We start from the raw sequence: 18,026 nt of genomic DNA on the forward strand, positions 1-18,026 counted from the left end.
GCCCCCACGCCCCGCCCCAGGACTCTGCAATCATTTTCCGCTCCTAAACTCTCTGGGCGCTCTCCCGGAGGACGCACTCCTTCTTGCAGCCATCCAGGGAGACCCTTTCCTTCCCCTCATCCCCAGCCTCCCCGGCCAAAGCGAGAGCCAGTCAGTGGGCAGGGCGCCTGGCACAGTGGAGCCTCTCGGACCGGCCTTCTGCTGGGCGGGGTTGGGAGGAGGCACCCGTCCTCTCTGGGATCGGGGGTGCCGGCTGGCCAGGGGTGCTCAGCTCTGCCAGGCATCCGCTCGGCAGGATCGGATCTGGAGAGCAGCCTCGCGCTTGAACCCATCACCTAAGCGCCCGAGTCGCAGCCTCCCTCCCGCGGGCGCCCCCAGCGCTCCCCTCGAGCCAGGCCAAGCCGGAGAGTCCCGGGCGCGGCTGGAGCCCACCGCCGCTTGCCAGAGCTCCAGCTGTCCCGCTCGCTTTTTGCCGGCGCCCTCCAAGTAGGGGCGCGCGGGGGCCCAGAGAGGCACCTCCCGTCTGCCCACCCTCCCCCTTCCCCGCCCGCCCACCCGGCCCGAGCTGCGCGGCGCGGCGCAGAGCTCGGATTCCGGGAGGGAAGCGCCGCGCTGTGTCCCTGGCGTCCTCAGTCCTGCCCCGCGAAGTGGAGATGCGCGAGAGGCAGGCGAGGGCGCGCAGCTCGTGAGAAGCCGCGCCAGCCGGCACCATGCGCCTGCGGCCGCTGCCCCTCGTCGTGGTCCCCGGCTTACTGCAGCTGGTGAGTGTCCGGCCAGCGCGCCGCCCCACGCGCCGGGGACGCGTTTCGGCGGGAAAACCGCGCCGGAGGCTGACTCGGAGCCCAGCCTGGGCCTGCTTAGGAAGTGGGGCTGGAGGCGCGCGGAGGGCAAGGAGTTTTGGGTTGCCTTAGAGGTTGAAAGGGAAGAAGGGAAGAATTGAAGAACGGAATAGAGAGTATCTAGAGGCGACTGAGGGGCTTAGCACAGGTTGGGACTTGAGCGCTGGGGTAAAGTGACCGAAGGTGGCCCGGAAGAAGGTCCGGGAGAAGGAAGAGGTTTGTTGGTGCAGCGGTTAAGGAAAGAATGGGAGGTAGATGGATAGGATGAGAAGGGGCAGAAAGACCTTCCTCCAGTTCACAGTTTGAGAGGCTTGGTGGTGTTTATTTTTCACGTGTTTTGCCCCGATGCACACCGACACTTCTTCCAAAGCAGGGCTTCGTGCATCCTCGTTCTTCCAGCCAGGTAGTGGCTTCTTACTGGGGGAAAACTTAGGCAAAATACAGATTTGGGGACAGCTTGGATTCCTCTGCGTATTCCGTCTGGCGCTGGGGACTGGGATGGGGTTTTCTGCCAGCTGGGGAAGCAGGATGTAACTTTTAAGCCCCGCTCCGCGCCGGGGCCCCCCCTCTCGGGCATCTCTAAGCTGCCTTTTCTGGGAGACCGCCCCGGCCCGTCTGGGCGGCTCGGGGGCGCTAAGGAATAAGAAAGGTATTAAAATGCGGTTTTGGGTTCGCGTTGTCAGTCTCTTCACTCTTCCCGCGAGTCGCCACGCTCTCCTCCTCCTGATGCGTATATTCTGTATGCAAGGCCAGTTAATCATATTTAAGGGAAAACCAAAGCAAGACCTTCGAGAAGAAACTTTTAAAGTAAAATTATAGAAGGGGAGTGCTTTAACTGGGTCCGCCTCTGTGATGGATTTCTTCTGGTCACTTAGCACTTGCCTTGACACGGTGCTATTAAGAGGGCTTTCTCCTGATGCCACAGTTTCTTTGGTCCTCATACTTAAGTCTCTAACCAAGCACTTAGAAGATGACAGATTCTCTCTCTCTCTCTCTCCCCCCCTCCCCGTGTTCTCTTTCTCTCTTTTCCTATTAGAGGGAAAATCAAGTAACTGAAAGTTTCTCTATGTTATGTATGATATTGTTAAGGCAGAGGTACTTTGCAAGTTCTGAGGGTGGAAGGAAGAAACTCTAAAAGGTGGAGAGGCCACTGAGGTGCCCGTGGTCCGTGCTTATTACGTTGGAGATTAGCTTCACCTGCACAGCGTTAACTCAGAAATTCTTCAATGGCATCAAGAAGAAAATCCAATGATATGCCCAAATGTCCTTGAATGAGCTAGCATATACTGTCTATGTACAATACTGCATATTAAAATACACTTTACATATTAGGCATTATGAATCCAAAATATATGCCAAATTAATCTTTAGTATCCCTTGCTTTAAAAATTTTTATTCTGGATTCTAATAAAAGGTGAGCTAACAAAGCAGCATTTATATGGTGCGTGTAAACAAATGCCTGGGGAAATCAGGTGTTTATGTGGGGTCTTCAGAATATCTTTATGAACCTTAGTTCCTTCATTTTGCGTTTAATGATCATGAACTGTGTATCTGCTCCGCAAGCACTGTGATAGGTTCTTAAAGATGAGAAAATGTATTTGGGCATGTGTCAGGGAAAAGTTCTCCTCCCAGCTACTATACTGGAAATGTTAGATTCTTTTTTTTTTTTTTTTTTTTTTTTTTCTGCACCGCCATAGTCAATAAGGAATAGGAAATACATCTTGAAGGGATTATATGCCCTCCTTAACAGCTAGATTCTAATATTACAGCATGGATTGATTGATTAGTTTTTAAGAAAGCTTATGTCAAATGCTAATCCATTTTGGGTTTGTGCTTGGGTTGTAATGTTTTTCTCCTGGAGCACTTTATCGTGGTCAGTGAGGTGGGGAGCTGCAGCTCTGTGATAAGCACACATTCCTTACCTTGCCATCCTTTCCGAAAATAAAAGGCTGTTTACATTCGCCACATTCTTAGAGCAGTTGCCAGCCTAATAACACAAGGGGGTTAGAATGTGAAAGGAAAACAGAGTGGCAGCGCAGATGTAAATTGTAACATTCCCCAATCCCACTACATACTCCACTCCAGTAGATCTCAAAAAGGACAGATCATATTTTGCTCCTTTGGATGGCTCGTGGTTTTGTTCTGCCTTTTTCAGCTGATACTGAACTTCTTTGTTAAACCCTAACAGCAAGGGGATAAAATGGTTTCTAGATGTGAAACTAGTCTTTGACTTTTCTAGGAACCATATCTACTCAAAAAATCTGCGCTTTGCTGACATAAGGCTTTTCTTTTAAATTTTTTTGGTGAGGGAGGAGGGAAGTTACTTTATTGCTGAAATTGGATTTTACTTTTCCATCTGCACTGCTAGCCTGAAGAACATACTTTTAAAAAATATTAAATATTTTAAATGAGTAATAGATTCATGTGGGCATATTGAACATCTGGGGATATGAAAATTACCTGTTTTTTTAAAGCAGTCGCAGGGAGCTGACCCCAAATAATTCACTATGGTCATATATAACATATATAATATACATATACATATAAAATACAATCACAACAACTAAAACTATTTTACTTGTTTATGGGATATTTAAAACTTCTAAGAAAACAATAAGCGGAATTGATAAGTACTGCAGGTAGCCTAGGAAGAACGTGTGTCTATTACCCATGCTTGCCCAATTTTCCTGCCTGTGCATAGTGTTTTTAACAGACAGGTTGCTATAGTGAATTAATGAGATCACTAGGCATTTGCAAAATTTAAGTATCCATCTTGAACGTATTCCTTTTTTTTAGTTCTTATTCAGCAGCATACTGTTGTAAAGAATATTAAGAGCACGATATTTCTCTTCTGCTATCTAATGAAGAAAAAATTAGCATTTGAAGTGAATATTATAATAAAATGAGTGTTGTTTCATCATGATACAAGGTAAAGACTTCACCAGATGTCAACTGTTTACAGATCTGCATGATGATTTGTAACTGGTAATAAGTGTGATATTTTGCCTTCAAGTAAAATGAAGATTATAAAAAGATTAAATTTTAATTTAAATGAATGATTAGCTAGTGTTTAAGAAAAAATTAAGTGCTGATTTAAATAATCAGTTTCTCACACATTTCAACTTGTTTTTCTGTGATACAATGCTTAGTTTACAAAATAAAATAGTTAAAAGCAATGTAAGTTGGGAAATTTTTAGAATCCTATAAAATCAGATCCTTGTGATAAGCAATAGTAAAATTTTAGGTTAATCCTTATAGTGTCACATAATTTATTGAGGGTAATTTATCTTCATGAATCTACATTAAAACAAATTAATAGTTTTAATACTTGTTTAGTCTGATGATCCTATTTATTTCCTGTTCTATATTTATAAGAATTGATAACTTTTTACTATCTTCCATTCAAAAATCACAATTTTCCTTATACAGCCTTAATCAATAAACATCAAAATAGTATTTTCCAGTGCCGGATCAATAGTCTTCTGTTGGTTGTATGACAATGTGGAGGGGGAAAAAAAAACACCACTATATCATTGTTATAACTTAGAGTTGGCTGGGCTTTAAAATTAACTCATTATAAGTATGATTATTTTAGACATTAAAAAAATGAAAATTTTTAAAATTAAGATTAGACAATTAAATCCTTGGTTCCAGCTACCCACCTCCCAGTAAAAGTTGTATTCCCTTGGTTTTATTGTGATAATATGTTGTCTGGTCCAGTTTTAAATGCTTTCCATTTTAGATGCCTTCTATACAAAAAACTGACTCCTGGGGAAATTATTTTATTGTTTAGTTTCCGAATGGAAAAGAAAAGCCTTCTTAATCTGTGTTCTATATATTTTCATAATTTATTCTTTTTTGTTTTTTATTAATAATTGGAATGCTAAATAAGGCAGATGGCTTTTTGAAAAATCTTTTAGAAATTTACATTGTCAGCTTAAACTGTGTAGTTATTGCAAATCAAATGTATAAAGAAATGTTGGTCTTCACAATACATTGCCCACTTTTTACCTATTAAAGAGCTAATCAATACATCTTGAATGATTTAGTCGTTTAGTGGTAGCAATCAAAGATGAATATAAATGTGTCACAGGTTTGTGATTTTGTAAAAGCTCTAGGCTGTCTCTTACTGTTTACATATTCTGCGGACTCTTACCTGAAGCTTTGCTGGAGAAGATTTGAAAAAAAGAATTATAGCCGAACACTCAAATGCTTACGGTTAAGGCTGTGTCAGCATTTCTGTAAAGAATCTCATTTCTATCTTAGCCATAAGCATTATTGCCGGTTAGAAGCTGGCATTTAATATCTTGATTTGGTAGTAAATTATTTCAAAACTGCTTTAAAAAATTGGACCAAATGATTTTGAGTGCTCCTGATATGAGGCTACTCTCTAGGTATCCTTATAGTATGCAGGATGGTGATTTAACAAACTAATATCTATATTATTGACTTGGTGACTAAATTAACAGGCACAATCCTGTTTTGACTTGCACGATGGTTGTAATTTAAGTTGGGATACGTTTAAATGATTTTATATAAACTTTTCCCAGTTAACATGTTTAACACTATTTCATCATAAGTATTTTAAATTATGCCAAAACAGGTGCCCTTTTATATGTCTTTATTTAATAATGTAATTTTTTCATTTTGATTTAATTAATGGTATTGATGACAACTCCTTTCTTTATTTCAAAATCATGCTAAATAAAAAAGGGATCTAAAGCAATTTAAAGTATAAGTTGTGGTACAGAGTTTCATATTACAAAAAGAATCTTAAGATGTGATTGACTGAAAACTTCTATTTTATGTTATTTTTTAATTTATGAAAATCTAGATTAAAACTCTCAAACAAGTGTTTGGTTCATTATGCTGTAAGATTAGTATATAATAAGGAATTCTCTTTCCTTATAGAATTACCATTAAAAATGAAATTTCCATTATTTAAATCCAAATGCTGTAGGAAATATTTTTCTTTTTCCTAGTCAGATAACTCACAAAGTTCAAATAGCTGGTTTTAAAATCGCCATTCTTGTGTGTGCTTCAGCAGAACTAAAATTGCCATTCTAGTTAATTTTTCCTTTCTTAAATGGTAACAGAAGTGAGACATTTTATAAATTTAAACTATAATAATACTGACTTAGATTTCCATACACTTACATAATTTTAAGTTTCTTTCATGTAATTTGTCACATTTTTTTCTCCCAGTAAGACTAGAAGATAGAGAAAGATATTTTAAATGTTTCCATTCATGATTTAGAAAGAACAATGAATTTCGTGTCAAAAGACTTGAGGTCTATTTCTGAATAAGTTGAACATTCGACAAATATTTGTTCACTATCTGTTTTGATCCAGACTTTACAGAGGCTACAGCAAGCAGTGAGAACATAACAGTTAACAAAATAGAACTGGTCCAAGTGCCTATGTGTGTATGTATATGTGTGCATGTGTGCACATGTGAGTGTGTTTGTGTCTTGGGCAGTTCGTTTAATAGTCTGAGATCTTTCATCTATTAAATGAAGTCATTAATGACAAAGTAGATAAAAATTATTTCTAACATCTCTCCTTTTTAAATATATTATAAAGGGATTCTGAATTTTTCTTCATATGATTTACAACTTAGTTACTGTACATATGTGTTACATATAAACGTAATTGTTTTAAATATAAATTTTACAATATTTTATGCTGTTAACCACATCACAAGTATTGTATACACTTAGAAGTAGATTTAAAACACCACAACACTTATTACTATATCTGTGCTTATGGAAAAGGAAAATTTAGTAAAACTAGGCAGGAATTGATGAGCACTTATTTAACATATAATCAACAAAATCAATAAAAATTTAAATTAAAATGGTGCATTCAGGGATTGCTTCCTGCATACCATTTTAAATTGTAAACTCCTAACATCTAGTCATTGCATTAATTTAAATAAAAGGCAAATTGACTCTCAGTTAAATTCTAATTATTAAGATAAACAACATTACAGATTAATACTGTTCTTCAACCAGAAAGCTAGCAAGTGACTTTTGTATGCTTGAGTAGAATACAGTCTCTTTAAATCAAAAAATACTTTTTAACTAACTCCAATGCTTTCAGGAGTTCACATGTAAATGTTACAAAATTTTAAAAATAAAACAAGCAAAAAGCTGGCGTGTGAGACCTACAAAAGATGGAGAAAATCACCAATGGTCCTAACCTTAGGAGAAAATCCAAGTGAAACAGAAAGACTAACTAGTCCTGGGATTCAATCCAACTGTAAAGACCATACATGTCTCTACAAATGAAACCTCACTTTGAGATATGGCTGGTTTTTGGCCACATAAAGTTATTCTAACGTCATAAAAGCAAAATTTACATAAATTATATGTCTCTTTATGCGAGAATATGCAAGATTATGGTTTTCAAGCATAATCATATATAATGATAATTTTTAAATCTCATCAATTTAAGTTATATAGCATGTATATTTAGTCACCCAAAACAGTAATTTAAGAAATAGTGTATATTATTCAAAGGGAAAGAAAACATTTGTAATATGGCTGCTCCCAAATTCTATTCCCAAATTCCATTCCTCATTTGTGTATGTAGACAACTACTGAAAGTGATTGGTTAGTATGAAAATCTGCATGATCTTTTCAATAGATAAGGCATACAATAAATGAATAGGGACCATAAAGTATCATTTAACGTTTTGCAGTAAAGGTAACAGGAATATATATTAATAAAGTTTTGCACTTGGATAGGTCAAACAGGAGACGATTGGGATTGGCTTGAAGAATATGTCTATGGAAATGGAAAGAAAGGTGAGGTTTTCAAAAGCGTGTTTTCCATAGTCTTGAATTTACCTGTTGCCTCTGTGTTGCTGACTCTCAAATTTGTATCTCAGTTCCTAACCTATTGCTCAGGCTCCAAGCCCATGTCTCCATAATTTACTGTTCCATTTTACTTGAATATTTTACTGTCAACTCACACTCAACCTGTGCAAAACTACGCACATCTGTCCTGAACAAATGCCTTCTAACGTTCATGGATTTGGATCTTGAAGTCACCACCATCCCATTTTTAATGTTTGGAATCTTTGTACTAAGACAAGTGACATGACGTCAAGCACTAGATGGTTTGCAAAATTCTTTCATGGTTAATCTTTACATCAGCTCTGAAGAGTAAGTAGAGCAATAGTTATTGCATCCATTTTACAAGTGAAGCAATGAAAGCACCTCAGGTTTCAGAGACAGACTATAGACTGCACAAATAGCAAACTTGAATCATCCACTTTGATGATGACTGCTGTCTTTCTAGGTAGTCATCACTGACACCCAGAATGATGGACTTAAGGGACATTTCTAGGAAACATCCCATTCTGCTCAGTGACTACTGAGCTAGAAACCTCAACTCATTCATTTTAGGGATTTTAAAAATAAGCTTTGCCATAAAGTCAAACAAGTTGAATAGAATAAATGAATTCATGGAGCATTTCTTTAATCTGGAGTTCTATTTAGAATTTAACCTCATGGAGCCTAGCTGCCAAGGGTCCCAGCTTTAAATGGTGTTTTCATGTTAAGTTGGTAGCCGAGTACTGTGGCTCCAGTTAGGATTAGCAGAGGTTTTGAGAGTTCCTCTAACTTCTCAGGATCTCACCTATACCATCCCAGATGGAAAAGATAAAAAGGAGAAAGTGTGGGTTCATGGGTTGCTAAATCCTGGTTTTTCTAGTGGACAAATAGGAATACGAGAAGGAGCAGGTGGGTGTGGGAACCTGTCTAGTAGGTGCCCAGAGTTGTGAGGAATTTGAGAGCATTAATATATGATTTTGCTTTACTAGTAGCACATGGCTCTTGCTCTCTTTTTCTTTCTTTTAGTGAAAATACATATTTTATTATAAAGGTAATATTGTAGTGATGTTGTTGGTCCTCCACCCAGATTTCTTTCGGGGAGGCACTTTGCCAGAATGCACCAAGTGCCACAGGTGCCATTCACTTCCTCTGGAAAACTCTTGACTAATGACTGACAGATGTCAGAATGAGAAAGCTCAGCTCCCTTGCTCCCACTCTGGACAGCTCCCAGGTGTAACAGCGGTGAAAGAAATACTCTGTGGTGTCCCTGCATGAGCAGGCTGAAGCTACTCTCTGCAGGACTTTGCCTGAGATCACACGCTTCCAAGACTTTCTCCCATTCTCTCACCAGCTGCCCTGCTCCCTTACCAGGCTTCCCTGGAAGTGTTTCTGTTTTAAATCAATAGCTTTCGAATACTTACTTCAGTGTGTTCTTCTGGGGAACTCAACCTAATATTTCTGCGTAATTTTAAAAAATAATTCTCAGAAATTTTTTAAGTAGCCCTCCTAGCCCCTGCCTGCTTTCTGCTACCTCATACCTTATCCTCAGGGCATTATTAATAGTTTAATGTATGTCTTTCCAGTTATTATGGATATGTATGCTTTTATCATAATTATATCATCCACAGTACCATGTTCTGTAACAAGCTTTTTTAATGCAATAATATATTTGGCTACTTTGACAGAGCAACTTATATTTTTAAGGATTCATAGTATTTCATGGCATTGATATGCCATAATATATTTAATCAGTTCCTAATTAATGTTTCAATTGTTTTGAATTCTTTAATGTATTTGCAAGTACACCTGTAACACAAATTCCTAGATTTGAAAATCTTGGTTCAATATTGAAAATGTACATATTGAACTTTGATAATTATAAATGTTTTCCTTAATGACCGTACTAATATAAGGTATAACACTATGTGTGTGCCTGTATCACGCTACCTGAATTATGGTATTTAAAAAAAAAAATTGGCAACCTATTAAAGGAATATACTTCATTGTTTTTAACATGTGTTGTATACTGTTTTATTTCTTAGGAATGTAAAGCATGTTTTCATATTTAATAACCATTTTTATTTCTTATTTTGTGAATTGCCTTTGTAAATAATTTCCTATGTTTCAGTTTTTTACAGCCTTTAAGTTTTATACTTTCTTTTTAATATTGCTCACACACAATTGTTCTTTATTACTCCTGAATATTTTGTACATTATGGGGTTGCTATGGATATCTTTTTTATGCCTGACATTTTAAAATTGGTTTTTGCCTGAATGTAAGGAACACTATTTATTTTTGTATATTTATGTTTGTATCTGTTCTATTTCGGAGCTCTATTATTAGTTGTAATATTTTTTTTATTTGATTCCCCTGGATTTTATGTCTAGACAATCATCTCATCTGCAAATAATCTTGTATTTGACTTTTTTTGAACATTATGTCTCATATTAAAAATTATTCTCCTAGTGAACTGGATAGAACCTTTAAAATATTGTTGAATAAAACTGAAATTAAGCATCTCTTATGTTTCCAAATTTAACATATACTTTACTAAGTATGAAGTTTATTATTTATTATTTTATATATGTGTTTTTAGTATACTATTTAGAAACACTGGCTATATTCATAAACGAAATATAACTAAAGTGAAATATGCCAGATTTTAGCATAAAGATTATGCTAGGATTAGAATTAGAAAGACTTCTATATTTTCCCCCTCACTTCTAGGAAAAGTTAAAATATTTGAGAGCTGCTTTTTTAAAATTTTTTTGGTAGTTTGTTGGGAACCATTCTAATCCATTTGGACCTTTTCGTTTTAGGAAAAGCAGTCTTTTATAGACTTTTCCTTTTTGACTACTTACCACTCAGGTTTTTTCCTCAACCAACCTTATTGAATCCCTTTTATTAACTGTAAAATTACGCATGTTTGTGTATCCTTAAATTTGTTTCACATAAAATTATGTATACTATTACCTTAATTTTTAAAAACTTACTCCACAATGTGAATTTGCACCTTGTTTTGCCCTCAAGTTTGTATTATATTAATTGTTTTGGAAGAATGGTAGTTAGGGGAGTGTCTTAATTTTCTTTCTAGGTCTAACACCATAAATAGAAGACTTCTGGGGCAAATTTCATAGATGAGTTACTAAGAGGTCCAAACTGAATGGAGCCTCAGGGTAAGGAGTGAGCATCCAAATCCCCACCAGCTTTGTGCCTACAGGGGAGCCTCCTGGTAGCTGCCTTGTTGCCTGCTTCACACCCAAGTCCTGCTGCACTAACCTCGGTGGCGAGAATTGGGTGCACATGGGGATAAGCCTCAGTTTCCTGCCCAGGTGTGGTTCTCCTTTGCCTTTGTTTGGTTACAGGCTGCTCAGCATGCTTGGCTTTTCCATCATTTTTATTTACTCTCCTTTTTGTCTTCTGGGGATTCTAATTTTATGGACTCTTTTGGCATCCTTCTCTCTTTCTAGCACCCTTATGCATTTATTCTTGTTTTTGCATTTCTAGTTCATTTCATTGGGATTTTTAGAGGGAGGCGAGTGCATGCATTCTTTCAGCTTTCTTCATGGCAACTGGCAATCTTGTAGTCATTTTTGGCTCATCTTTCCTCATCCCCCTATAATAACCATTCAGTCACAAAACCCTATGAAATTTCCTTCCAAATCCCACTGTAAACTCTCTCTTCCTCTCCATTCCCAGCCACTTCATCACTACCACAGCCTCCTCACTGGTGTATCTCATTCCAACATAAGCCTTCTGAATTCATCCCACATATCACAGAATCATCTTTCTTAAATTCTCCTTTGATTTACTATACCACTACACTATTAAGAGTGAGATTGAGATTCTCTTTTTCTGAACATAGTGAGTCTAAATTCTTCTTCCTGGCTTTCCCCACCTTAAATCTCTCCTCCAATATTTATCACATACTATTTACTGTATCAGGGCCTGTACCTTCAATGCTCCATGAATATTTCAGGGTGGAGGGAAAAGTGTAGGTTTTGATGTCAGACTGACTTGGATTCTGGTGCTTCCTCTGGCATCTTGGATAGGTAATAAATCTACTGAATCTCAGTTTCTTTCCTTATAAAATGATGTGAGTTATAGCTATCTCAGAAAGTTATGCTGACTACTTACAAAAATATAAAATACCTGGCCCATAACATAAGCTTGACAAATGTCAGTTTTCCTTTCCACCTGTATCAGCTTAGGGTCTTTGTGCACAAGCAACATAAACTAATTCTGACTAACTTAAGCAGAGAAGAAATTATGAAAATGGGGCAGCTTACAGAAAGGATATGAACCGGGCATGTCTTGGAATCCAGGGTTTGTGTGTCAGGAAATTGTCAATTCGCCAAGATAATGAATAAATGCCAACCATTTTTCCCGTGTTTCTCCAATCCTTGCTTCACTTCATTTAAGATGTCATGTCCCGATTGAGAAAGTCTGGTTGGCTTGGATCATAACTCTTAGCTTGAGAAGGACGGGGCACTTTGATGAACAGTTCTTCGTATCTTAGGAAATACACACTAGATGTTCCCCTTCGAAAACTTGTGATCAGCACTCTCACTAAAGAAGGACCTCTGTTAGAGAAAGAGACCCAGACAACTACAGAGAAGACCCAGTCCAGCTGTTCATATTAATCCACATGGTCTCTACTCATAAATAGGCACAGATAACCAGAGATCACCAGACATATAAGAGAAATTATCAGGAAAAAAACGGACAGAGAAAACAGAACAACTTACATTGGAAGCAAGCAATAATACAAGGAACCAATTATAATTTTTAAACTGTCCAATCAGTATTCTCAGAGAGTCAAAACGATATTGTATCTTGAAAATAAGAACAGGCTGCTATGAAGAAAGATCAACTGGGGAACAAAAAATAATTATTAGAGATGAAATTTTTAACTGACAGCATAAAAAGTTAAGGAGAAGGCTGAAAAGAATAGAGATAATAAAGTCCATGCTGGTGAAGTGTAAAGTACAGTCACGGAAATTTCCTATGGAAGAGAGCAAGGAGACCAAACTGGAAAATATGAGAGAAGTGTGAAGAGACACAGAGGATAAATCCAATGAAGAGATCCAGAAACAGAGGACAGAAGTGATGAGAGGAAGGACATGGTCAAAGACACAGTATTGAATAGCCTGACTTGAAAATTTTAAAAACTGGTGAAATTTCTACACTGAAATGAAAAAACTGAAAATTCTAAAAGCTTTCAGAAAAACAAGATAGATTATTTAGGAAAAAAAAGTTCTATCTTATTAACAACAAAATAATATCTTTAAAGTTCTTAGGATAGGAGTTATTTAATCAATAGCCAAATTATCCATCAAATATGAACAACAGAAGAGGAAAAAGTCAGAAAAGGTAAAAATGATTAGGTGCAGCCGACCACCATGGCACATGTACACCTATGAAACAAACCTGCACATTCTGCACATGTATCTCAGAATTCAAAATAAAAATTTTTTAAATGATATTTCGGGCATGCAAGGGTCTCAGGGGAGTTACTTCTCTCTCTATTCGGGGAAATCTTCAAAGAGAAGCTTCAAAACAAGAGAGAGATAGAACAAAGGGATGACAAGGCACTCAGTTGCACCCAAGTCTGAGTGTCAGCCTCTGGCCCTGGGAAAGCATGGGGTTCCATTTCCTTCTGTGGTCAGGCCACACTGTGACTCTATAGGGGGTTCCACTGAAGTTATATCAGTTTTATAAGTGCTATTTATTAGTTCGCTGTTTCTGAAATGGATTTATATTCAAAGCATGAATGATTTAGATATTGCTTAAGAACAGAGTATAATATAATAAATATTGATGAACTAAAATAATAAAAATTTAGAGGTGAAGGGAATACAAGAGGTAAAAGTGGGCGAGCATGCCACGTTCCTTATCTTACATAGTAAGAAGTTAATAGAAGCCGTCTAATGTTAATAAATTAAGAAATAGACATAAAGTCTTAAAAGTTACCAAATACTAGAAGAATTAAAAAAAATACAATCAACAAAAATCCAGTATGCACCTTTGTTTATTTTGTGATTTCATTTCTTCTGTAATTTAACTAAATTAGAAAATAAATTTAAAATTAGCATATGGAAAAAGCATTTTGGCCTTAATATATATTTTCTGTTTTGTATTTAACCTCAAAGTATACTTCTTTTTCTGTAGTGCTTTTGATAAATGTTTATTACTCCATAAATTTCAAAATGAAGGTGGTTTTTTCAGCAGGGAGAGCCATCCAGCAGTGGTAAAATCATGCTCCTGTAGCCATGAGTTGACTTCTGGAAGTGCAAAAACAGAGGCCATCTGCCAGATCGTGCTGTAGGGCAGGGTGTGTCAACCTCAGCACTGTTGTCATTTTGAGCCAAATAGTTTCTTGTTGTTGGGAGCCATCCTGTGCATTATAGGATGTTTAGTAACACATCTGGCTTCTACCCAGATGCCAGTAGCAACTTCTCCCACTTGTATGATCATAAAAAGTCTCCAGACATTGACAAATGTCCCCTGGGGAGCAAAAACAACCCCATTTGAGAAACCTGCCATAGGTGATTTCTGGCTATGTGAGAAGCCGAACAAAGTGACCGCTTCAGCCTCTCTCAACTAAAGGCTTTGTCTTTGAACTGTTAGGAAGGGGGTCAGCATTTTGCTTAGACCTAATTTCTTTCTTAACATTTTAGTTTTTCCAATTCAGACAAATTTCCCTTGGTTCGGTTCAATTCAACCAATATCTCTGAGTGCCAACTCTGTCAGGCACTGTGCCCAATGCACACATCTCTGTTGGACAAATTTTCCTTTTTGAGAGTAATAAATGATAAATGTTCCCCCGGATATTTTTTGCCTGAACAAGATTTCCTTTCATACTAGACACTGTCACACATTTCATTTTGCCTCAGGTACAGATATTACCAGTTACTAGGGCTTGCTCTGAAAGTTTTAGTAGAGCCTTCTAATTCCCACACTTTAAAATGAAGTAATGAGAGAAAAATTACTTTGTAGAAGACAGTAAATAAAACTGAAATTGGCAATCATAAATATTGGTTGGTTAATAAAAACGTGAACTTGAAATTTGCATGTCACACTTGACATTCAAATTTGTTACAATTAAAATATAGTAGGATTCCTCTCTTCAAAGAGTTTATCACAAACCCAGAATATATTTTTGGTATGAAAAAGAGTGCAGTGGTTCTCAGTGTAAAATTTGATTCATTGTTTTTGAGCTGTTAGAAAGCAGCTTACAGCTATTATATTTCACTCCCAGGAGCTAGGTTATGTTTCCTTTTTATTGAAAAATTGGAGACTTTCAAGTTTACTGAAATGTAAACTGTGAGTTACTCTATTTTTATAGATGGCATGAATCATTTTCTTCTATATTGGAATACACTTTTAATTAAGTTTTTCCTTTAAGGCAATTCTTAGTTTTTAAAAAACGTGTCTATGAAGACATCCTATGAGGATTGCATGTTAACCTCCAGAGATAAACATGATAATAGAAAAGTAAACGGAATCCCTGGTGGTGTTAAAATTTGAAATATATTTTCACAAAATTTTACACTATGCGTAAATATTGACCTTATTTATTGTGATAAGGTCTGAGAACCACAGTGGACCACAGCTGGGCTGCTGCTCGATCCCTTTGTATATATGGAGAAAGAATCTGCACATAGGCTTCGTAGCCTTCACAGTGAGTGGGTCAGGACACCCTGCACAGGCCAGCACATTCCTGCACTTGCCTTTATACACATACATATGCAGGCACACAAATAACGCTCTCTTACTGAACTTTCTCACTACACAAACGGCTGTATTTTTCATTTGCTTGTCTTTGCCTTGAAAGTTATAGACCTCATTATGCTACTACCATTCTCTGTACACATCCCTAAATAAATCAAGCCCTTCTTTATCAATGTATTCTTAGCTTCTATTAAAGATTAATGTAGGAAATGGCCATAGAAAAATATTTTTTGCTAATACTTGTGTTCATATTTTTATTCATCCACACAGTAGTTTAAGTGTCTACCATAGGCATGGCACTATGCTAAGCTTTTCCTTAGAAAATATTTCTAGGGGCAAATTATTTCTTTCTGATAAATCAGGTATTTTTAAGAATGAGAGTTTCAATTCAGTGTTTTCATGTATAATTTTCCTACTGGGAAGAGCAAAGTTACTTTGTAGCTCAGTTGCAACAAGTACATTTACTAAACCTCATTTTCTTGATGTATTCTTACCAATTATATAATTTGCGACCATCATATATATATATGATGATATATGATATATAATCATCATATTAATGATATATGATATGTAATCATCATATATATATAGTCTTTGTACATTATATAGTCTTTGTACATTCTCTGTACACATCCCTAAATAAATCAATCCCTTCTTTATCAATGTATTCTTAGCTTCTATTAAAGATTAATGTAGGAAACGGCCATAGAAAAACATTTTTTGATAATACTTGCATTCATATTTTTATTATATATCTGTATCATGATACATGCATCATGTTAGGAAGGGGGTCAGCATTTTGCTGATACCTATATATGTGTACATATGTATGTATGATATATATACATATGTACATAATTTCTCAAGCTTAACTGTTTTCTCTACCAGGATGTATCATATGTATCAGCATATGAAACATACTATATATATGTATACAGCATATATATATAGTATAGCTAGCATATACTATATATGGTATAGCATATACTATACATATGTATACATATGCTGTATACATATATTTAGCATGTATAATATGCTGATACATATGCTGTATACATATATATAGTATGTATCATATGCTGATATGTATGCTGTATACATATATATATAGTATCATATGCTGTCTGTATCAGCATATGATACATACTATATATATGTATACAGCATATATATCAGCATATGATACATACTATGTATATATATATACACACAGTATATGTTACATACTATATATATGTATACAGCATATGATACATACTATGTGTATATATATATATACAGTATATGTTACATACTATATATATGTATACAGCATATGATACATACTATATGCTGTATGTATCAGCATATGATACATACTATATATATGTATACAGTGTATGTTACATACTATATATATGTATACAGCATATGATACATACTATATATATGTATACAGCATGTTACATACTATATATATGTATACAGCATATGATACATACTATATGTTCAGAAGCCTTGGAAATGTTTTTTGAAGATATTTGTGCTAAAAATTCCTTTGCCAGATGTTTCACTATTGCTGTCCTAATGTGCCCATAACACTAATTTGCTGAAATCATTTTAATTGTATGAATATTAATTTTCTCTGATTCTTCCTTCTGCAAATTGAAATGATTGGATTCAGTGATTCCCAGATGTAGCTGGCCCATGGGTCAGCTACAACAGCCACAGCAAGAAAGCATTTTCAGAACATTTAGGCATGCTACATCAGTGTCTCTGGGCTGGAGCCAAAGTGCCAGGTGATACTGGGGCCCATCCAGGTTTGGAGACCCCTGGACCAGATTTTCTCTTACATATCCTTTGGTTTTGTGAGTTCATGATGCTTTTGGAGCCCTGGTTTTGGTGGGTGGAATGTAAGTCAGCACAAAGGGAAAGACTGCCAGTGACTCAGGAAGGGGAATGCCTTAGGTCATGAGAAGGTTTTCCAGCATTCGCAGACCTCTCCCCCAAAGATATGTTAAGTGCTTCTCTGTGGTCTGTTGTACACTATGTGCATACCTCTGTTGTAGCATTTATCTCATGGTATTGTAATTGCGGATGCACATCTTTGTATATTCCACTTAGCTCAAGTGAAATCTATGAACACAGAGAATGTGGATGTCAGTCTCTGCAATATCACAGCCAACCTCATAGTAAGCATCAGATAAATGCTTGAATGGATTAATGAATGAACTATTGAGAGAAATCACTCAGTAACTCCTTTGACAGGTTATGCTTCAGAGCCCCTGGAAAACTAACTGTAACAGATTGCAGGGGAAAATATTGGGTGGCATATTCTATCTAATCCCTTAGTCTGCTGGTTCAGTGTCACTGATTTTCTTCAAAGCATGCCCAAAACCCCTTTGTTTTGGAGCTCTGAGTTTATTTCCTTTCCTTGCAGTATGGGCATAAAGATCCTTTGGGACAAGACTTCTACACTTAGGTTAAAGCACTGTACTAAAATAGATTGTTACTTGCTCTACATGATTTTCTCAAGCTTAACTGTTTTCTCTACTAGGACAAAGAAAGGATATTCTCAGTAGCCAGAGAACCGGTTGAGTCCATTGTTTGACCTTTTGGAAGTAAATA

The 18,026-nt window shown here is 36.8% G+C and overlaps 1 protein-coding gene across 1 annotated transcript in view; it reads left to right on the forward strand.

Annotated features, from left to right (window-relative positions):
• Positions 1-562: 562 nt before the first annotated feature.
• Positions 563-18,026, forward strand: part of NXPH2 (neurexophilin 2) — a 105,667-nt gene continuing 88,203 nt past the window's right edge. The window contains exon 1 of the mRNA XM_012461813.2: positions 563-761. Coding sequence (XP_012317236.1) covers positions 711-761 — 51 coding nt within the window. The 5' untranslated portion in view covers positions 563-710. The remainder of the gene's footprint in view (positions 762-18,026) is intronic.

This window comes from Aotus nancymaae, unplaced genomic scaffold, assembly GCF_030222135.1.
Source record: "Aotus nancymaae isolate 86718 unplaced genomic scaffold, 86718_ANA_hifiasm-v0.15.2.pri h1tg000029l, whole genome shotgun sequence".
NCBI lineage: Eukaryota > Metazoa > Chordata > Mammalia > Primates > Aotidae > Aotus > Aotus nancymaae.